The following is an 18,614-nucleotide window of genomic DNA, read 5'->3' as shown; positions in this document are numbered from 1 at the left end:
AAAACACTGATCCCATGGACCCCACGGCTGCCATTCAGCCCCCGCCGGCCTGCCGGACTCGATTACCCTCCCCACTGGCAGACTGGAGCACATAAAAAGCATTCCCATCAATGAACTTATGAACCTTTTCCCTTTGGACGTGTGACCAGACAGGAACCCTTTGACACTGCACTTCTGTTGAGCAAATTCATAGCCTAAGCACTTTTCTGGTCACCGGGCTTGTTAAGACCATTAATTCTGGGACACAGCACTCATTTATACATGTGCAGGGGCCAGAATGTGAATTTGTTCTGTTGGTAAAACAGTGAATATTTGTTGGGCGTGCAGAGTAAACAGACCAATACCGCAGGTCCCCTCCCTGCCTTCCTAACGCTCCTGGCTGCCTCTGCCTCACGACAGAGACGTGTTATACTCTCACGCGCATTCAGCATCTGCTCGCCTGCTTCCACGTCACTCTCTCTTTTTAATACCCAAGTGAGGAAATGGACGAAGAAGACGTTATATCTAATAACCTTTTAGGAATTAAACGTTTTTGTGTGTACACCCCTAAAAATGTCTTGGAAAACCAGTTGGAAGCATTGCTCCAGCCTGATAAACAGCCCGACAGCAGTTATCCAATTAAGAGTTTTCATTTTCCCTTAAAAAATTAGCTCACAGAGGAGGAGGAAATGACTGCGTCTACAAAAAACCCAACAAAAAAACAAAAAGCAAGCAAAATATTGAACAAAATAATTTGCACATCAACTGTGAAATTGCTATTGTTGGAGTAAGAGCAGTGTGTAGCATGCTCATCAGTGAAATTACCTTTCTGACACTCGTAGACATCACAGCAGTCTCCTGGCTGACCGCTGGCTTGACCAAGTGAAACGGGGTGTTGTCCGCTCGGGCACTGGGGCTTGTGACAGGCACTGAAGTCGCAAGTGCACTGGGGTGGTATGGAGGGGCAGCATTCAGCAGGAGGCTTGTGGCTCTTGGTGAGGACTGAACCCTCGGGGCAGGAAGGCACCTGCAGCTTGGGGCACGTCACCCCAGCACACCTCAGCTCCTCTGTAAAAAACAAAAACACACACACAAACATGGACTCGCATTCATGTTTAGACACTGGTGAGTCTATTGCATATGAGTTAACACAGTGAAATGGACACAGGTTTAGCATTGTTAGCACCTTCAACCATCTGACTCTGTCAGCACTTTTTTGCTAGGCTAAGGTGGAAGGTTTCGCTGCAATTATGTGTGTTTGCTACCAACATGAGCCACTATGCTACTAGTGTGGCAGACTAATGGCTGAGCTCACATAGCCATCCAACATAAACTGTGCAGTCAGAGCCCCTCTTCAGTCCACGACAGCTCTATAGCATCCTGTCAGAGAAGCAAGAGGGCCCCTCTCTACACATGACAAGGCTCTCCCCAGAAGATGCCACCTTGGAGTACATTTGACGCCACTCTAGGCAAATCCACAAGGCCCACAGTGTAGGCCTGTAATGTACCCACAGTATGCACATACAGTAGTTGTTGGCTGTCCTCTGTGATCATGGGGTGCACTGCCCACATGTTCCCCTTGCTACGTTGCTGCCACCAATTGGTATTGGTTGTGGACTAAAACGTCCATTAATAACAAGGAGTAGCCAAAGCAGTTACTGTCACATATTTGACTTTTGCTGATTTTCACACTAGATTTTTACTCCATTCCTGACATAACCTACTCAAGTTTGAACTGGGAATCTTCTTTCCAGGGAAATGTATAACTACTACACCACAAAGCAATGGGTAAAAGGCAAAACTGCTGTGGCCCCCACATGGTTATGCTACGGGCAGCCCACAGTGGGCTACCAACAGAATTTCCTCACCTACAGTGACCTACCTGCAAAACTGCTATGGGCACCACATTGGTTTGTATGCTTCCACAGCATGTCTTTTATCCTGTCTGCCTTCTCTCACCCTAACCGGTCACAACAGATGGCCGCCCCTCCCTGAGCCTGGTTCTGCCAGAGGTTTCTTCCTCTTAAAAGGGAGTTTTTCCTTCCCACTGTCGCCAAAGTGCTTGCTCATAGGGGGTCATATGATTGTTGGATCTTTCTCTGTATGTATTATAGTAGGGTTTACCTTACAATATAAAGCACCTTGAGGGGACTGTTTTTGTGATTTGGCGCTGTATAAATAAAATTGAATTGAAATTGAATTGTACAGGGAGCTGACAGTGGGCTACTCACATGTACTAGTCTACATGAGCCCACCCACTTGGGGCCCATAAGGAACATGTGTGGGTTTGCCCTGTTCACACAGCCCCACAACTACCTACGGAGGGCCCACATGGATATGTTTGGTGGGTCTGCACATCCTGCCTATGGGCTTCAGATTCCACCTTGCCTGGTTTAAATGGCTCACAATCCAAACAGAACCTTGTATTCTAAAACCAGTCATTAATAGCAGCCAGTCTTTACCAGAGATTTTTTTCCAGTTTAGAATCTCTCCTTCATTTAGCATACCAGGATGCAGTTTTTAACTCATCAGCCAGAGTCAGTGTAATAGATTTGATACCCCTTGTTAGAGGGGAAAGAGGTGCAGGGTTACTGGTAATCTGGGGGAGGAGTGTATTCTGGAACCTGTTCAGGAAAAGAAAAGTGCCCCTCTTAACAGATACTGCGTTTTAGGAGAACAGTATCTACCTTTCAAGACTTGGATGACTGAGACCAAATGGATATGTTTATTTTGGTCCTCAGTGTCCCTGTAATGTGTACACATGGGGTGGAAGAGATATTTTGTGAAAAGCAGACTCATGTTCTGTCCTAAAACTTATTTTCCCAGATCTCCTGCGGAAAAGTGTGTAAACGCAGCATTAACAAGTGCAGAAGAAAACGCGTAAATAAATAACTGCCTTATAAGAACGTTAAAATGAAGGACTATGATTTATTTATGAGAAATGCTTTGCAATCTTTGCATACATCTGGTTTTTGAGGAGAGGGAATGATACTGGCTGAGGTTGCATAACAATGCTTGGGGTTTGGTAATGTTTCCAGAGAGACAGTTCTGTTGATGGTCTTCCCAGACGGGTGCTGACTCCAAAGCGCAACATAAGTCTCTGAGAGGATGTGCTTCATCACTGACATTTGAAAACTCCCTCTGAGTTTTGCCACCAGATGGGGAAACTGATTGGTTACTTTCCAGTCTGCTCATGCTCTGATAGTGGTTTGACTTTGCCGGTCCTCAAATACAAATCCAGAAAACAAGCATGCATGATGCTCTGACGGCAGTGCCGTTAAGTAACTGTTTGATGTCTGCCTGACCAAGAATAAACATGGAGGAGAGGCCCTCTAAGACTGTGAGAGCTCTATTTTGGTGGGTGGGGGTAACATAACTGACACATGAAATTGAGGATAAGGGGAACATTGAATTTTTCTGGCTCCGGATAAATAGAGCAGGAGTGTTAGGTATCTGTACTGTAGTGTTTACTCAAGCAACCTGGGAACAGTGAGGAGTGCCACAAAGCTCTCATTGATAAACTTTGTAGCTGAATAGTGTCATAGAAAATGAAGGAAAACCCCTGAATTAAGGGAAGCTACAACCCATTTAACGGTTTTTGGCCTAATTCCTATACTGGAGTTAAATAAACTTCAGTTGGAAGTGCTGATTGGCAAATGTTTTACTTACAATAAAGTCTAACGCAGGCTGCTCAGTTAAAGACCAGTTTTGCATATGAAAGCCTCAAGCTTTTTAAAGCTGTAAAAAAAATGCACTGGGACAATTTTGCACATGGTTCTGCACTGAAAAACACTTTCTATGCATTGTATGTGCCCCAGAGAAGGGTGATTACTCTTTCGGTTGTGATAATGGCTGGGGTTAGAGTGCGCTGGGAAAAGCAGCTGGCAGACATACCATTGTAATTTAAATGAATGGAATTGTATCCATCAGTGGAAATGGTCCAACTCTTGCAGGTCCAATTAATACAATTTTTAGCTGGCACAATTATAAACACAATAGGCAGACAGGGTGGATGGAAAAAGTCAGCAGTAAATGGATTTTATCCAGCGCTGTTTGTGTTCTATCTCTTTGCATAAATGGCTGTAATTAGCGAGTCAGCGACCGCAGAACCAGTCTTTGTATCATAATGGTGGCCATACTCCAGCTTGCACATACACAAAAGCACTGATTTGGTAGGCTTGATAAATTCTCTCTGCAGATTAGGTAACATATGCTCTTTTACAACTGTAAGATAACAAAGATTGGACAATGTCTGACCCATATGAACAGCCTGCAACAATATGCGATTTTTCTCTCTCTCTCATACACACACACACACACACACACACACACACACACACACACACACACACACACACACACACACACACACACACACACACACACACACACACACACACACACACACACACACACACCCCTTCATGCATGCTCACACCACACCTGATGTTGATCTAGAAAAGAAAATGTGGAAATTACCTCATTACTACTGAAGGGTGCCTTTTGTAAACAATGCATTCTGGCATTCTGGTGCAGCTCATTGAAGAAAGCAAAATCTTTCATTCTAAATGTTGTTTTTTTTCTCTTCCTTTCAAGTGTGGGGTACAAGGAGCGCAGTCTTTACCCAAACCCGAGTGGCTCGAGCAGGCAGAGGAGGCTGTGTTGACAGCCTGAGTTTACTCATGGAAAAAAGCACACAATGTGAGTTCTGTTCGCTGACTGACTTTGGAAACAAGTCAGCTGAGAACAAAGCTGTCTCAGTCCAGCTGCCCTCCGTGGGTTTCTAGTCTGTCCTCAGGTTTTATAAAGTTGCTCCACAAAGGGACACATCAGGGCCGTCTCTCACGTAAAGCTGTGGGGGCCTGGCCCGGTGCCCACCAGCAGTTACTGAGAAAGTCGGCATTGTTCGCTGTGTGTGTCAGTGCATGTGTAAGGATCGAGGAGCAGCTCTAGGAGGATGTCCAGGCCAAAAGACATAGACGGGGTCAGGAAATTGACACCATGATCAGAGGCTTGAGGTGGCTGGGCATAGGCACGCAGCCGCCATGTGCTGCCTGCTTGCTTTGTTCTCTCAATCATTGGCTAAATATTTGCAGATAAAAAACCTCAAATGAGTGTGCTTGGGTGAGGTAAAGAGAATGTCCACCTGTGTCCAACATTTGCACATCGGTATTTTCATATACTGCATATTTGTACGTACAAAGCCTGTGCACATTCAGTTGAAGGGTACTGAACATAAAGCAGTGGAAAACTAGAAAGGATCATGTTATCATGTTATGTGTTCTAGCCGTCAGTCTTAGTCTTGTTGAAAAGAAGTCTGTGGGAGATCTGGGTTGTACACATTTGTTAAATAAACTGTGACAGAGACATGAGGGTTACTTATGGACTATTGCCATAGAGATCTTCTCTTTCAGGGGGAAAAAAGCAAAATAGTGTTGATAAAAGAAACGGGCCTGGGAACATCAGGATTTCACTGAGGCTTGGGTCGGGGTGTGTTTGATTTGTTAATAGTTATGGTTGAGTCAATAAGCTGAGGTTTTAGGCCTTGATTTAATTAATGGGTTGAGGTTTAGAGCTGGACATGCAGAAAGGGTCTTTGTGTGCGTGTGTGTGTGTGCGTGCGCATGTATTTTGGCTTTGGCTTTCATGCTGGCTTAATGTGCCTGGTTTGGTTAGTGGCTGACCAAGAATAGTGAGTGGGTTGACAGCAATCCCAACATGCCTTTAAGGGAAGTTCTTTGTCTCTCCAGCCACACAGGAGTTTTATTTCCTCTCTGAAATCAGTCTCCGCACACAGAAATAAGCACTCGCTGGGAAACTAGCAGCTTGCAGGGTACAACCGGGCCACAGCTTCCACAGACGGTACACAAACACTCAGCACTGAGACGTCTCGTGGCCCCTGCCAGCCGATGGCGGTCTGGCTCAGCCAGTAATAGCCCTGCCACAAAGAAGCTGCAGCCAAGCAGAACCACCATACTTTTTACAAGTGTAGAGAGAGGGAGGATGGAGGTGGCATAGGTGGACAAGCAGATTTGCGAGAGTGAGGCCAGTTTGTGCCATGGCATTAGATTGGATGCTGCTTCCCAATTTGGTTAACCGCTTGTGAACTACTACACACATTCTCGTTTTTCCTCACTATCCCACAAATGCTCATGTGAGAAAACTAATGCCCAGTGTAGCTGGATCGGACATCATTTAGCAGCCAGCTCCCTGCTACAAAGTCCATGTGTGATTCACCTGTGGTCATCCTATGTCACACCATCTCTGCACCATTTCCAGGCAGTAGTCTCATCTTAGCCAAACTATTTTCAGTAGAAAGAATGCAGCTGATATAAACTATCTCCAGTGAGCGCTACTTATCAGAAAGGACAAGGTCGCTGTCCCAGCACAGTTCTCCAAAAATTGTTGGGAATTCATCGGTGAAAACAGCTCTAGATGACTTGACTGCTACAGCACAGACTGGTTTTGGCTTTTGACTTACAGAATGCAGAGACTGCTGGTGCTAGTTTCTATCAGTAAACAAGTGCAGAGGAATCTAGCTTCCTCTTCTAAAAAAAAAAATCACTCAGGAAACTTATCGTGAAAGAACTATGTAAACCATCCTAAAGTTTAAATTTGCTAAACATCACATGACCAAGATCCTTGGGGCAGGGACACAAATATCTCAGAAAAGCGGTTGGACTAAGTTGTGACTTCCTATTCTGCGTCTGCATTTCCTCTCCCCTCTCTATCACACGTCGCATCATCTTTCCTCCCATGTGGGGAAATAAGTCTGACACACCGCGTTGCTTCTAATTGATCATATTCAGCCAAATTACATCAGTGTTTTGTAGTCCAGCAAGAGAGCAAATCTACAAGAGGTGCGATTAGGAAATGGAACATCAACAGCCGTGAAACAAGAAAGATGTTGAATTTCAACAGATCATGATGAGTCACAGACAAGACCACTGTATGAGTCACAGAGCAGCAGAAAGCAAAAGAAGGACGGGACAAACTATTACCATGTGTGAGTGTACAGGTCCTGAGAAGAGAATATAAATTCTGAGGAAAGGCAAAGAGGGTTTCTTTAAATGTTGAGACATGAGGTCTCTTTTAAAGATGGAATGTGTGAGACTATTCTTTTAAAAACAGTTAACAATAAAAAAATTGACATTTATGTATTCTTTTAACCTCACACAATAACACTTTGCAGCTCAGGATAGGACAGAGAGTTACTCTAGCATCAAGTCTGTCCTCCGTTCAATGTGACTAGAAGCGAAGGTAGAGCTGCCCAGAGATCTTATTATTCTTCCATACGATCTGTGATTCTTTCTTGTTATTTGTGTTGAAGGATTAAAAACAAGAAGTGAAACTCTGGGCATTTGACCACTGAAGAGCAAGATTAACATGCAAGTCAAGCAGCTGCGGTTTGTTTTCAACCAAACACCGCTTTACACATTTGCTTTGACGTCCTCTCCTCTGACTCCTGGCATCAAGTCGCACCCAGAACTGGAGGTCCGGGGATCGAGATCATGCAGTTTCTCCAGCAGATCATCCCGAAGGCAGACATGAGCACCTGTCGCTCCACATGTGGCAGAAATGAAAGAAAGTCGGACGCAGAAACAAAAGTGCAACTACTTTGGGATTCGGAATGGCCATTGCATTGCTACTGCATAGCAACAGTGACCCCTAGAGGTGGATATTCTATGTTTAGCACCATCATAAGTATTATTGTTGGCGCTGTGGCGACTGGAGCGATCAGTGGTGCTCTTGTACCCTGAGATTAAGTTTACAGAATACAGTTTTTGTCACACTCCAGAGGGGCATGCTTACACAGATCTTAATAGCTGCTTGTGTCTAAAGCAACGAGGGGTTGACAGACACAGTCTCCATGGAGCCCAACGGGACAAAGCAAATAGGGTCTTAACCACAGAGTCCCGGTCTGGTCGTAGAGGAAGCTCCTGCTGATGACAGACAAAGGAAAATCTCTGCCGCGACATCTAGACAAACAAGATAATTATCACACACAGACACATGCGCAAACACAGATGCAAGCATGCAGGCTTACTTGCACCCATTCAAAGTCTCACTGTGCACTTGAAGGACACGTCGACGTGTGTGCATCGCTCTACATGCATATGTATTCTTTAAGTCATAGTAGAAGCACGTATTCTGCTCGCTTACTTAATCAGGGGCCATTAGACGGGTGTGTGTGTGTTGCGGTGCTGAAGTCATAAGCTGCTGAAAAATGTTGTTTACAGTTTTCACTAGTGCGAGTTTAAACCGTCATCCGCTGGGCTCATACTTTGATGAGCGAGTTGCAAACATAGGAGCGCAGCAGCCAGTCTTTCATTGAAACACTAGACTTGATGATACGTCTAAACAATCTGATATTTGGTGAACACACTTCCTGTGGAATTTGCTGCATAAATAGATCAAGACAAACATCCACGCAGCTGTACTGTAGATGCTCGGCAGTAACCTTAATGTTATCCGGAGACTAAATAAATATGTCTGCATGGCGTGTTGCCAACCACAGTACTGTCTATCCTAAGAGCCATTCCTCACCAAAAATATCAGCAAGTTGCAAAGAGATTGAGTGAGAACCAGAGTAGAGCAACATAAAAAAAGCACAGTAACAGGCCATAGCTGTTAGAGCAGGTTGTCTACTTACTGCAGTGGTGGGGAACTCCAGGCCTTAAGGGCCGGTGTCCTGCAGGTTTTAGGTATCACCCTGGGTCAACACACCTGAATCAAATGATTAGCTCATTACCAGGCCACTGGAGAACTTCAAGAAGGAGGTAATTTAGCCATTTAAATCAGCTGTGTTGGATCAAGAAGCCATCTAGAACCTGCAGGACACCGGCCTTTGAGGCCTGGAGTTCCCCCACCCCTGACTTACTGGGAGGTTGGTGATTCAACCCTGAAGTATTCTTGGGCAATATACTGACCCCTAAGTTGCCCCCTGATCAATCCATGTGATTGTGATTGTGTACACGTTCAGTTAAAAGTGCTTCAGCATAGAAAATAAAGCACTTGTATGAATGGCTGAGTGAGGATTGTGGTAACAAAGTGCTTTGAGTAGAAAAGTACCAGTCCATTAACCATCAAGACTATTTTTCTTCAGGTGTCATTCATGTTTTCTTGCTTTCTGTGTTTGAAAAGCAGATTACGGAGGACACGTTCTACCCAACACAAACAGAACTGAGTGAGTTCCCCGAGTGCCGATCTCATCCTGTTTTGCGAATGTCACTCAGGACGCAGCCGACACTTAGCGCCTGCCTATCTGCCGCACACCTTACAATCCAAACGAGAAAACTGCATTCACTCTGCCAAGAACGTTTTCCACTTAGTAAAGTGTCAATCACAGAGAGGGGCCGTGAACACGTTTTTGTATATTCTTAGGATCCCCTTTCTTCACCTCAGAGCACTGGGGAACCAATCATACTCAATTCACTTACACTTTATGCACTCTGCCTTGCACCTGAGGATCTCCTGCACACCACATTTCTATTAACAGTCCCTGTATTTCCTTCTGTCAGATTTGCACCTTCTTTGTTTCACTCTCCACATCATTTTCCATGGCATCTGAGGCTAATCTGATACATTCCCTCATCCCTCCTCTACTTTTCCTGCTCTCATAATCAGTGGAGTTTTGCTGTGCCTATTGAAACTGCACAAGAAGACTGTGAAATGAAAGCTGACACCAAATATGTAACTAATATGCAAATACTCTAACAGAAAGTGCATTTAGTCTTTGGAAGACAGAATTTTGAATGTTTACAGTTCATTATTTTAGACATAATAATGAGCCGGAACATGAAGAATGATGTGGTTGTGTTTCACCCAGAATAAGCCTATAGTTTATAAATATGTTCATTAAGAATATATAATTATTAAATACTGCAATCCAAATGTAACTCGACTGTTGCAGACGCTATTTAAAAAACCCCAAGTAACCCGAGCTGAGCAGTGCTACTGTGTGATTGTGGGTTCTGTTTGCAGGTCATTTGAAGGTTACCTGCAGCTTCCTGGCACTGGCTGCGGTTGACGTAGGCGAAGTGGTGGTGGCAGCTCTGAGACTCACACACGCAGCCCTCGGCGGTCAGGTTACAGCCAGAGAACATACAGGCTGGGTTGGATGGTCCCACATACTTCTCTCTGTGCTTTTCCCGGTGCTCGTGCCGCCGACCATCTGAAATCCGGCCGTGAACAAGCATAAACCGCATTCATCAATGAGTCACAGACAATGGCACCACTCAAGGGTGAGTGGGGAACCGCAACACAAAGCCTTAGCATGTGTGTCATCACTATGACATCCAAGTAGCATTAGCCACCTTAGAGCCACATCTGTTATGGATTAACTCCTCTCAATAGATAGCATTATCCCCTCTGAAGGGTTTCTGTGCTCGTGCGTGTGCAACACACATCTGCCTTTTAACATGGAAAGGGATGAAGAGAGAGGGCTTACCTGACTTACTGGCCTTCATGCAGGTTTCTTGGTCTGGGTAGGTAAAAGAGCCCAAGCAGGAGTGACGGGCATCACAGACACACTGACCTCCTGCTCTGTCGCAGCCTGTCATCAGTGGGCAACGCTCATCCTCAAGACCTGCATCTGGATAGTTAGGCAGTACTGTGGGAAATGACAGTGACAGTAAAAAAATATAAGTAAGACAAAGGGGAAAAAAACTTGAATTAGCTATAGAGCTGTTTTCACACAACTCTGAAAAATGTCATTACAGCAGATGTCTGCCTCGGCTGCTTTCTTACTACTGGAAATACCTTGCATGGTTTAGGAAGCTGCTTAACCAGAGTGTACAAGTGTGACTACCCACTATGCATGAATCTACTAGACCATTACCTCGGCTATTTTCACATTGGCTCAAATCAACACAACGGACCCTCACACAGAATTAATACAGGTCTCATATCCGATCTTAAATTTGTATTCTCACAAGATGAAGTCTGTAGTTCATGTGGTAATCGGCTTATGACTCCATTTAGTCTCATATAAAATGGATAAATAAATACTGGACAGATTTATAGGTGAAACATTATCAGGCCAAAATGTGCCAGAAACCAAGCCATATTTCCCAGAACTGCTTAAGGGTTAGTCAGCTTGCAGCATCTGTTGCGACACATTATGTGGGCACCAGAGATACTGAAATGACCAGTGTGTTTGCTGGGCTGCCATCCCTCCTCCCTCCTCATTGTGCCACGCTGCTTCAGCTACTGAGACCATTTGTTTGCTTTTGTTCCACAGCATGGGGCCCTCCCAGGGTTTCCATCTCTGCTGGCTGCTGCAACGCCTTTCTGAACTAAGGCCACCATACCCACGCATTGTTACTTCTACTAGTGAGCTTTACCCCCCACTCCTGACATGGCACCTCGAGACTTGGCCTCAATTTGGATCAAACATTATAAAGGCGACATATAACTGAGAGTGAGTGCCAATCTACACATTACACATAGCGTTCCTTTCAGATCCGTGCAAGAAAAAACCCACATCTACATCTTAAAATACCTTCCCCTCATAGTAGTTTAAAAGCAGTAGGAATTGGTTGCTCAGAAAACAGGAAGAGAGAAACTCCAACACAGAGCGGCCCCCTTCCCAAGATTTCGCTGAAAGACCTCAAATTAGCAGTGTGGATGTGTGACTGGAGCTTATCAAAATACTCTGGCTTTCTTCTCCAAACAGCTACATACCAGAACAATGCGCCAGATGAAAAGGTGTTAAAGGTTTAACTATCCAACATAAACACAGGCATTTCATAGTTTACCTGACTACTGCAGTGATCCTACCTGAAATCAAGCCTGTAAATGAGAGTCGTGGTAACGCTCAGTTGGGGGTAGGAGAAACAATAACAGGATGACTCAAAGTGACTAGAAAGAAACCGAACTCCGCGACTGTGCTTTTAAATGCCGCAGATGATAATAGCACACATATGCTGATCCATATTAATGTGAAACAGATATTCCACAATGGGAAAAAGAAAAATCTCTTACTGTGATAAAAAAATTTACTGCTGAAGTGAATCAATGTGGCTGCAGAAGAAAGCGTCCTAGTAAATGCTTTCCCCATGTTAGAGCGGGCTATGCCGATGACTGCTTGGCAATGGCCGATGCTCTCGAGCGCTAGGGTAAACCTCGGCCAGTGGAAGCAGTGAAGGTAATATCACCTTCAACCTGAGCCAGCCAGCACTGTTAATAGCTCTCTCAGATGCCCACTGAACTGGCAGAGCACAAATGGCCTTTTCAATACAGCAAACGTTCTCTGACTTCCTTTCACCCTAAAATGATCCTGAGTCGAAGAATTTTTTCCATCCTGAGGCTTTCCTGTACCTGAAAGTGTATTTTCATTTAGGATGGTAGTAGCGCCTGTCTGCATGCGATGATAGATTTGAAATATAGAAAAGGAGCTACTGAAAACAATTAATGAAAGGCTGCCTCAGTTTCCTTTAGCCTAACACTAATGTGTTCTGGTCATCTGTTATCTGGCCTGGCGTGACTCTAACCAAAGCCTGTGGCTTCATCCCAGGGGGGATTCCTGACTTGGTCACTGAGACTGCTTGGCTTGGCATCCAGAGCCAGGATAGAAAAGCTGACATCTAGAGGCCCTGTGGCTGATAGCGAGCTATAAAGGAAGTCTTTGAAACGTTAGATAATACCAGAGAAAGGGAGAAGTAGAAGGCATGTGAAGCGGTGCAGTGGACATAGCGTCCTTGTAAGACCGGCATTCCGTTACAAGGTATGTTAAGTGTCTCTGAAGGCTGAGGAAGCTCGGTGTGGAAGAACAGACACGGGAATAAAATGAGAACATTGATAGAATTCATTTAGGTAGGAACGGCTGATTTCACCTGGCTGACCACCGAAGCAGATATGATAAGGTGAATGGCCAAGAGGATTGTTGTTTTGTTTTGTCAGAACTGGAACCTGCATATCCACAAAGCATTCAACATTTTATGTGCTAATTGCCAGGTTCAATGCTTAAATACCAAAATCTGTCATGAGAATAATTTATTGTAATAACTAATATTGTTTTTGGCAAGCTTCACACTTTTCTGGGTTCATGCAATTACTTTTGGTTATTGTACCTTAAAAAACTGTTAAATTTGTTGGCAACAAAGAATGATATGAAACACATCCCCTGCTTTGAAAAAAATCAAATCAAATTTTTAATACCAGCAAATTCCACTTCTTTTTGGATCTCAGTATCTCAGTAACAATACCACTTCTGGAAAGCAGTAGTACAGTGTCTGTGTCAGCTTTCCTTTGGGAACCGGACACCAAATATAACACATTAACAACTGATTGATAACCATGGTAACCATCTGTCACAACATGCAACATGTCACCTGTCTTATAATGTTGCTGAGTCTCCACACCAACAGATTTTGACCACCCAGAAAATCCAGACTGTCAGTAGACATGCAGGGGATCAGAAAAGCGGAAACATTTTACCCCCAACTCCTGATTGCAGGTCTAATCACTTTAAGAGTGCTGCAGCTTGAAGGAAATCTGGGATCAGCCTCCAGCAGCCTGCCTACTGTGGCCCCTGAAAACACACTGGGAGGTGTTGCTTTAGCCCAGCCAAGATCCTTTGGGATATTTAGGCTGTGTACATGTGTCTGTATTTGGGGTCAGCAGCATGCTCTGAGGTCCCTGGAGCTGAGGCATGACTCAAATGAAGGAGCCACTAGGTCTCCAGCTCATTCCAAAGCTTAAGAGGAAATGCCCTCCAGACACCAGTCTAACCTGTACATGAGGCTCAATGGTAAGGCGGGAGACCCCTCTAAAACTCTTGTGGAGCCCTGACTTGGACCACCCCACAGAGGGATCATGGAAGAGCAGGGTCAGGACATCCAGACCCCCACTGAGAGCTGCCTACTCTCTCCTACAATCCTTTCAGTCCTTTTCAATCATCCTAGACACAGTGCAGGTAAAAGGGGGTCCCATCCACTGGTTATTTGTTTCTCAGGATAAAGCCACTGCTACCAACTCAGTTCTTACTGGGGAACTTGACACCCTATACATTTGTTTGAAGTTCAGACTGTTGCTCAAACTGTGTGCAAAACGAGCACATCCACTGTTACCCAGGTCCAGCTCTGCCTGGAAAGAATAGTACAGCGCTGCACTGTAAAATTCACAGAATTGCAAATGAAAATCTTCTGGGGACTTTTGCAATCACGCTGTCAATCTATTAAACCTCTGAGGAACACAGTGAAGCCAGTGGTGTAAACAGAAGAGACAGGAAAATGGCAGCTTATTTATTGCATTCAAATGTACTCCAGGTTTTAAAGCGCAATCATCATTTTTTTTTTGTCAAGACATTAGTAAACCTCAATTTTGCCCTCACACACATGGACATAGTCACATCTCTTATTGTATATTAAATCACTTCTAAATGCATCTTTCATCAATCTAAAGCGAGCAGGACCTTCTTCTGTTGTAGTGCCATATCACTCTTGCCAGGTGTATTGTCATTGGTTCTTAGTTGAGAGTGAAATCTGGGGCGGACGAAAAAGCAGCTGAACAGGACTACTCTCCATGTAATCAACAGCGCCTCTGACCTGGGGGGTTTCTCCAGGTGTTGGTGGAAGAACGTTGCCTTCAAGCTCTCTGTCTGAAAGCTTTATTCTTATTACATGACGTTTTTTGTTAGGGTTTGGTTAAATTTAGGCAACATAAAAATCAGGCTCGGGAAAAGATCATAGTTTGTTTTAAACGCCTAAACAAAACATTCAGTGACGTTAACCACGAATGTCTGGCAACAGCCACCATGTGCGCTCCAGGCAGCCAGAAGTAAGTAAACAGTGACACTGTCACTGCAGTCGGGCCCTCAATGACGTTTTTTTTTTTAAAGTGATGGCTTCAAGTGCCTAAAAAAGGGAATGGTTGCACACTCACTAATAGATTTTCTCTCTTTTCCCATTAAGTTTCTTCTTGAATAAAATGCCATTTATTTAAACTAACTTCACACGACAGAGTCCCACTTACCTTTACATACTCCAGTTTCGGGGATAGTGGCGGCTCCCGTTTTGTTTACAGAGGCGCAGGTCAGTCCCAGGGCGCAGTAGCCGTGCGCCCAGTCCTGGCCGCCGCAGGGCTCCCACTCCAGCCGGGTGCATTGATCACAGCATCCGCACGGATCCTTGGCCGCTGTCCGACCACCTTCGCAGACAAGCGGGGATTTAAAGGGACAAGTCCGGAGGTTACACGCCGTGCATTCGTGAGCCGAGAGCGCACGCACGAGAAAGAGGACATTCAGTAACACAACGGAGCATTTGCAGAACATGTTTTAAGAGAAACCCCCCCGTTTATAAGTTTTCCAGAGAAACTGTCCGCTTCTGTCAGACGATCAGCCACATGAACTCGTATCTCCAAAGTTGTCAAGCCCTCTTTAAAAGTTTTGTGACGAGCTTTCCCTCGGGCGTGCGATTTATTACCCAGCAGCTCTCTTCAAAAGCACACACACACACACACACACACACACACACCACGAGACAGAAGTGTGCGGATGCGTCTTAAGGGGCACCAGTATCCAGAGATAATGATTCAATCTAAGCAAGCAGACGCGCGTCCCAAGCGTCTCATCTGGTTAAACACACGCAGAAATCCAAGAACCGAGGTAGTGGAGGTCCACTGAGGTTTCCTGCTGCTGTCAGCCACGCAGAAAAAAGGGCAGTCTGAGTCCTAAATTGACATACAAGCATATAGAAATTAGCGGTGTACCCCTCCCCCTGACTGACACAGGCAGCGACCAGTCACAAGGAACGAAAGGAGGGAGGATTTGAACTGATTTACGCTTGCTCGACAACCCGACTCTGTGTGTTGCGCAATGACACAAGTTTGAATGTCTTGAGTGCGAGTTTCTTTTTCTGCTTCACTGTGGTCGCATCTAAAGTATTCATGTACCATTTTCTACTTTTAAAAAAGCGGTTCTTAAAACACTTTAGCTGAGCAACAGTCGTCTGTGGGTTTAGTTGAAAGTGAGATCAGCATGAAGGAGTCAGTCTCCCTGCTGTAGTTAATTCTGTAATGCGCTATGAGTCTAGTCATTAATAACTAATAATCAGTATCTAAATGTTTATGAATTTCTAATTATTATAAAGCGCAGCATTATCGGTTCTGTTTAATGATACATCCAAAGTCTGTCAGAGCCTCATCATCAAAAAAAGCAGGCGTTCTCATATGGAAGCAGCGTTATAATAAATGGTCCTGTCATATGTAATAACGGTAGTGGCTTTTTTGCATTTGGATCTTACATAATAAAATAAGAATTAGGTATTAAGTTATATGAGTAAAATTGTGAGTGAGCATTTTCATAATATGAGGCAGTCTTATGAAATTTATACTTGAAACATAGCTGGGGGCGATGGCTGGCTCTTATCTAGCTTTCTTCATCTTTTCATTTTCATTCCCATGCTTTGCTTTGTGTGTTTGTGTGAGGCTTACCTGTGTCTGTAGGTGTCTGATTGTGTATGCAGATGGCTTTGGGAAGGTAAAAAAGTAATTTGATGTCTGCTAAAGCAGTGTTTATGCGCTCATGGCCAGATGGATGTGTGTTTGTGTGTGGGCAGTGAGCACAGCTGGAAGGATGATTGTGAGAGAAAACCAAATCTGTTGTCCTCCTATTATCTGCTGCAGGCAGGCACAAAGTAGTCATTTTTTCCAAAAGGTGAAACACACTGGGGTCATCAGATCATGTAACGACTTGTGAATATTACTGCCTCAGCGGCAAGTGGATTTTGTTGCTCTCATTGGAAATATTTACCTCTAAAAACATCAATCAGGTGTGTTCCGGTATGATTTTCCTCCATCACGTCAACACACAACAGCGCCTCCTTCATTTGCAACATCTGCCTGGAGCCACACGCTCCAACACAAACACAACATCCAGGAAACCAGCCCTGCGGCACGCATAATCAGCTCTTGCAACACAACTCAGCTCTTGTCCTCTGCCTCTCCCTCCACCCTCCCTCACCCGCACTTAGAGCTCTCTTCAAATGAGACCCACTGACCGCTGGCCGGACACCCATGCTGTCTGATGACACATCAGACCATCACACTGAGCTTCAGTTTCCATGCACTTACACAGATTTTGGCCCAGTTGCACTGACCTATTTGCCTGGGTGACAGCCTTTCAGATAGGGCCAAATGGCTACTCTCACAGGACCCTCATTTTCTTATAATGGACAAGTAAGGGGTTTTCATATGGTCACAGCTTTGCCTCCAGGTTCTTTACTTCCTGTATTACATTTCCACATACTCTTAGCAATCAAAGAAGGGTAAAAATCAACAGTACAATGACTGCACCAAACTAGAATACTCCCCATTTAAACTCTCTATGAGTATGTGCCCTGGTTTAAATGCTGCATAAATGTGTTGAATTGAAAACGTTCCCATGATTAAGTCTGGACTCGAGCACCATGTATAGATTATCCATCTCTTTGGCTATTGTATCCACTGAGCCACAATTTGGTGTAAATGCAGATTCTGTTGAGCAGCGTGTTCTCTAAAACCAGAGCTCATTCTGCAGTTCCAGGACTCTCAGTGTTGGTAGCTTTGTATGTGAGTCTCCGCATGGAGCAAATGGGAGGAAAAGGTGGGGCAGTGAAGGGCAGCTGCAGGGGCTGAATAACTGTAGCGTGTGTGTACTAATAATGCTCTGAGTCACGGATCTCCAAGAAAACACAACAGAGGTTCAAAAAGCTTCCCTCGCTCATTCGAAGACAAGGCTGCGATGCATCTTTTCTGGAGACTTAATCATCCTTGGGGAGGGCTTAACAGATTTAGATGACTACCAGCCTCCAGTGCCCCTGTCTTTTCTTGCTGTCTCAGACGGCTGAATTACATACTGCTGCTGTGGAGGCGTCAGGCTGGTGGTGAGGAGGTGTTTCAGGAGATGGGTGTGAATGATGCTTTGGAAGTGAACTGCTGGCAGCAGTAAAAGGCTGGTGGTGACACCGGGCTAAACGTAGCGCATGACATGGAGTGTTGAATGCATGTCGAGTGGACAGCATGTGGCACACCTGATTACAAGTCCCCAGGAAGTGCTGGGAGATTTTTACCCAAGTGTCACTGTTCATTGCTGAGTATCACTCTCATTTGACTTGTCTCTGAGCTCAGAGTGATAGACTGGACCATGCATCCTTTGGGTGGGGGTGGAGTGGGGCATGTGGAGCATAATAGCAACGTGTACTCACCGCTTAAACAGTTTTGAAGCAATTCATTGCGCCATATTTCTGCGACTAATAACAGAAAAATGGAGCATTTAGTGTGGAGGCTAAGCAGCATATATTCCAATGAATGGCCTGTTTTCAACTCAGGACAGATGAAGTCATCTGCTTCTTTAGACAAGCAGGAAGAAAAACCTTGCAATACATGAGAAAGAGGCGTTAACAAACAAAAACCTTTTAGAAAATGAACCGAAACAAGGTTAACATATCCAAAACAAAAGTGGAAAAAGGGGGAAAAAAGAAAGAAACAACATATTGAGGTAATATTCAGCAATTATGATTGCATCTCTTTTCCATTACTGCCATCCAGAAGGACTCACAAGTGCTTTTGTTTCTTGTTTTGGACTCCTAATTTGCTTGGACCAGACAGGCAGAGTTTGGAAACAGCCAGTCCCACAAAAAAAGAGAAGCTCTTTT

At 44.6% G+C, this 18,614-nt stretch overlaps 1 protein-coding gene across 1 annotated transcript in view; it reads right to left on the bottom strand.

The window, feature by feature from the left end:
* The window catches only part of crim1 (cysteine rich transmembrane BMP regulator 1 (chordin-like)), a 36,086-nt gene extending 20,464 nt beyond the window's left edge, over positions 1 to 15,622 (bottom strand). The window contains exons 1-4 of the mRNA XM_063498084.1: positions 14,956 to 15,622; positions 10,430 to 10,591; positions 9,980 to 10,153; positions 805 to 1,047 (exon numbers count right to left, since the gene is read on the bottom strand). Coding sequence (XP_063354154.1) covers positions 805 to 1,047; positions 9,980 to 10,153; positions 10,430 to 10,591; positions 14,956 to 15,253 — 877 coding nt within the window. The 5' untranslated portion in view covers positions 15,254 to 15,622. The remainder of the gene's footprint in view (positions 1 to 804; positions 1,048 to 9,979; positions 10,154 to 10,429; positions 10,592 to 14,955) is intronic.
* Between the last annotated feature and the right edge of the window lie 2,992 nt (positions 15,623 to 18,614).

The sequence above is a fragment of the Pelmatolapia mariae genome, linkage group LG16_19, assembly GCF_036321145.2.
Source record: "Pelmatolapia mariae isolate MD_Pm_ZW linkage group LG16_19, Pm_UMD_F_2, whole genome shotgun sequence".
NCBI lineage: Eukaryota > Metazoa > Chordata > Actinopteri > Cichliformes > Cichlidae > Pelmatolapia > Pelmatolapia mariae.
This window is presented reverse-complemented; position numbering and strand designations above follow the sequence as displayed.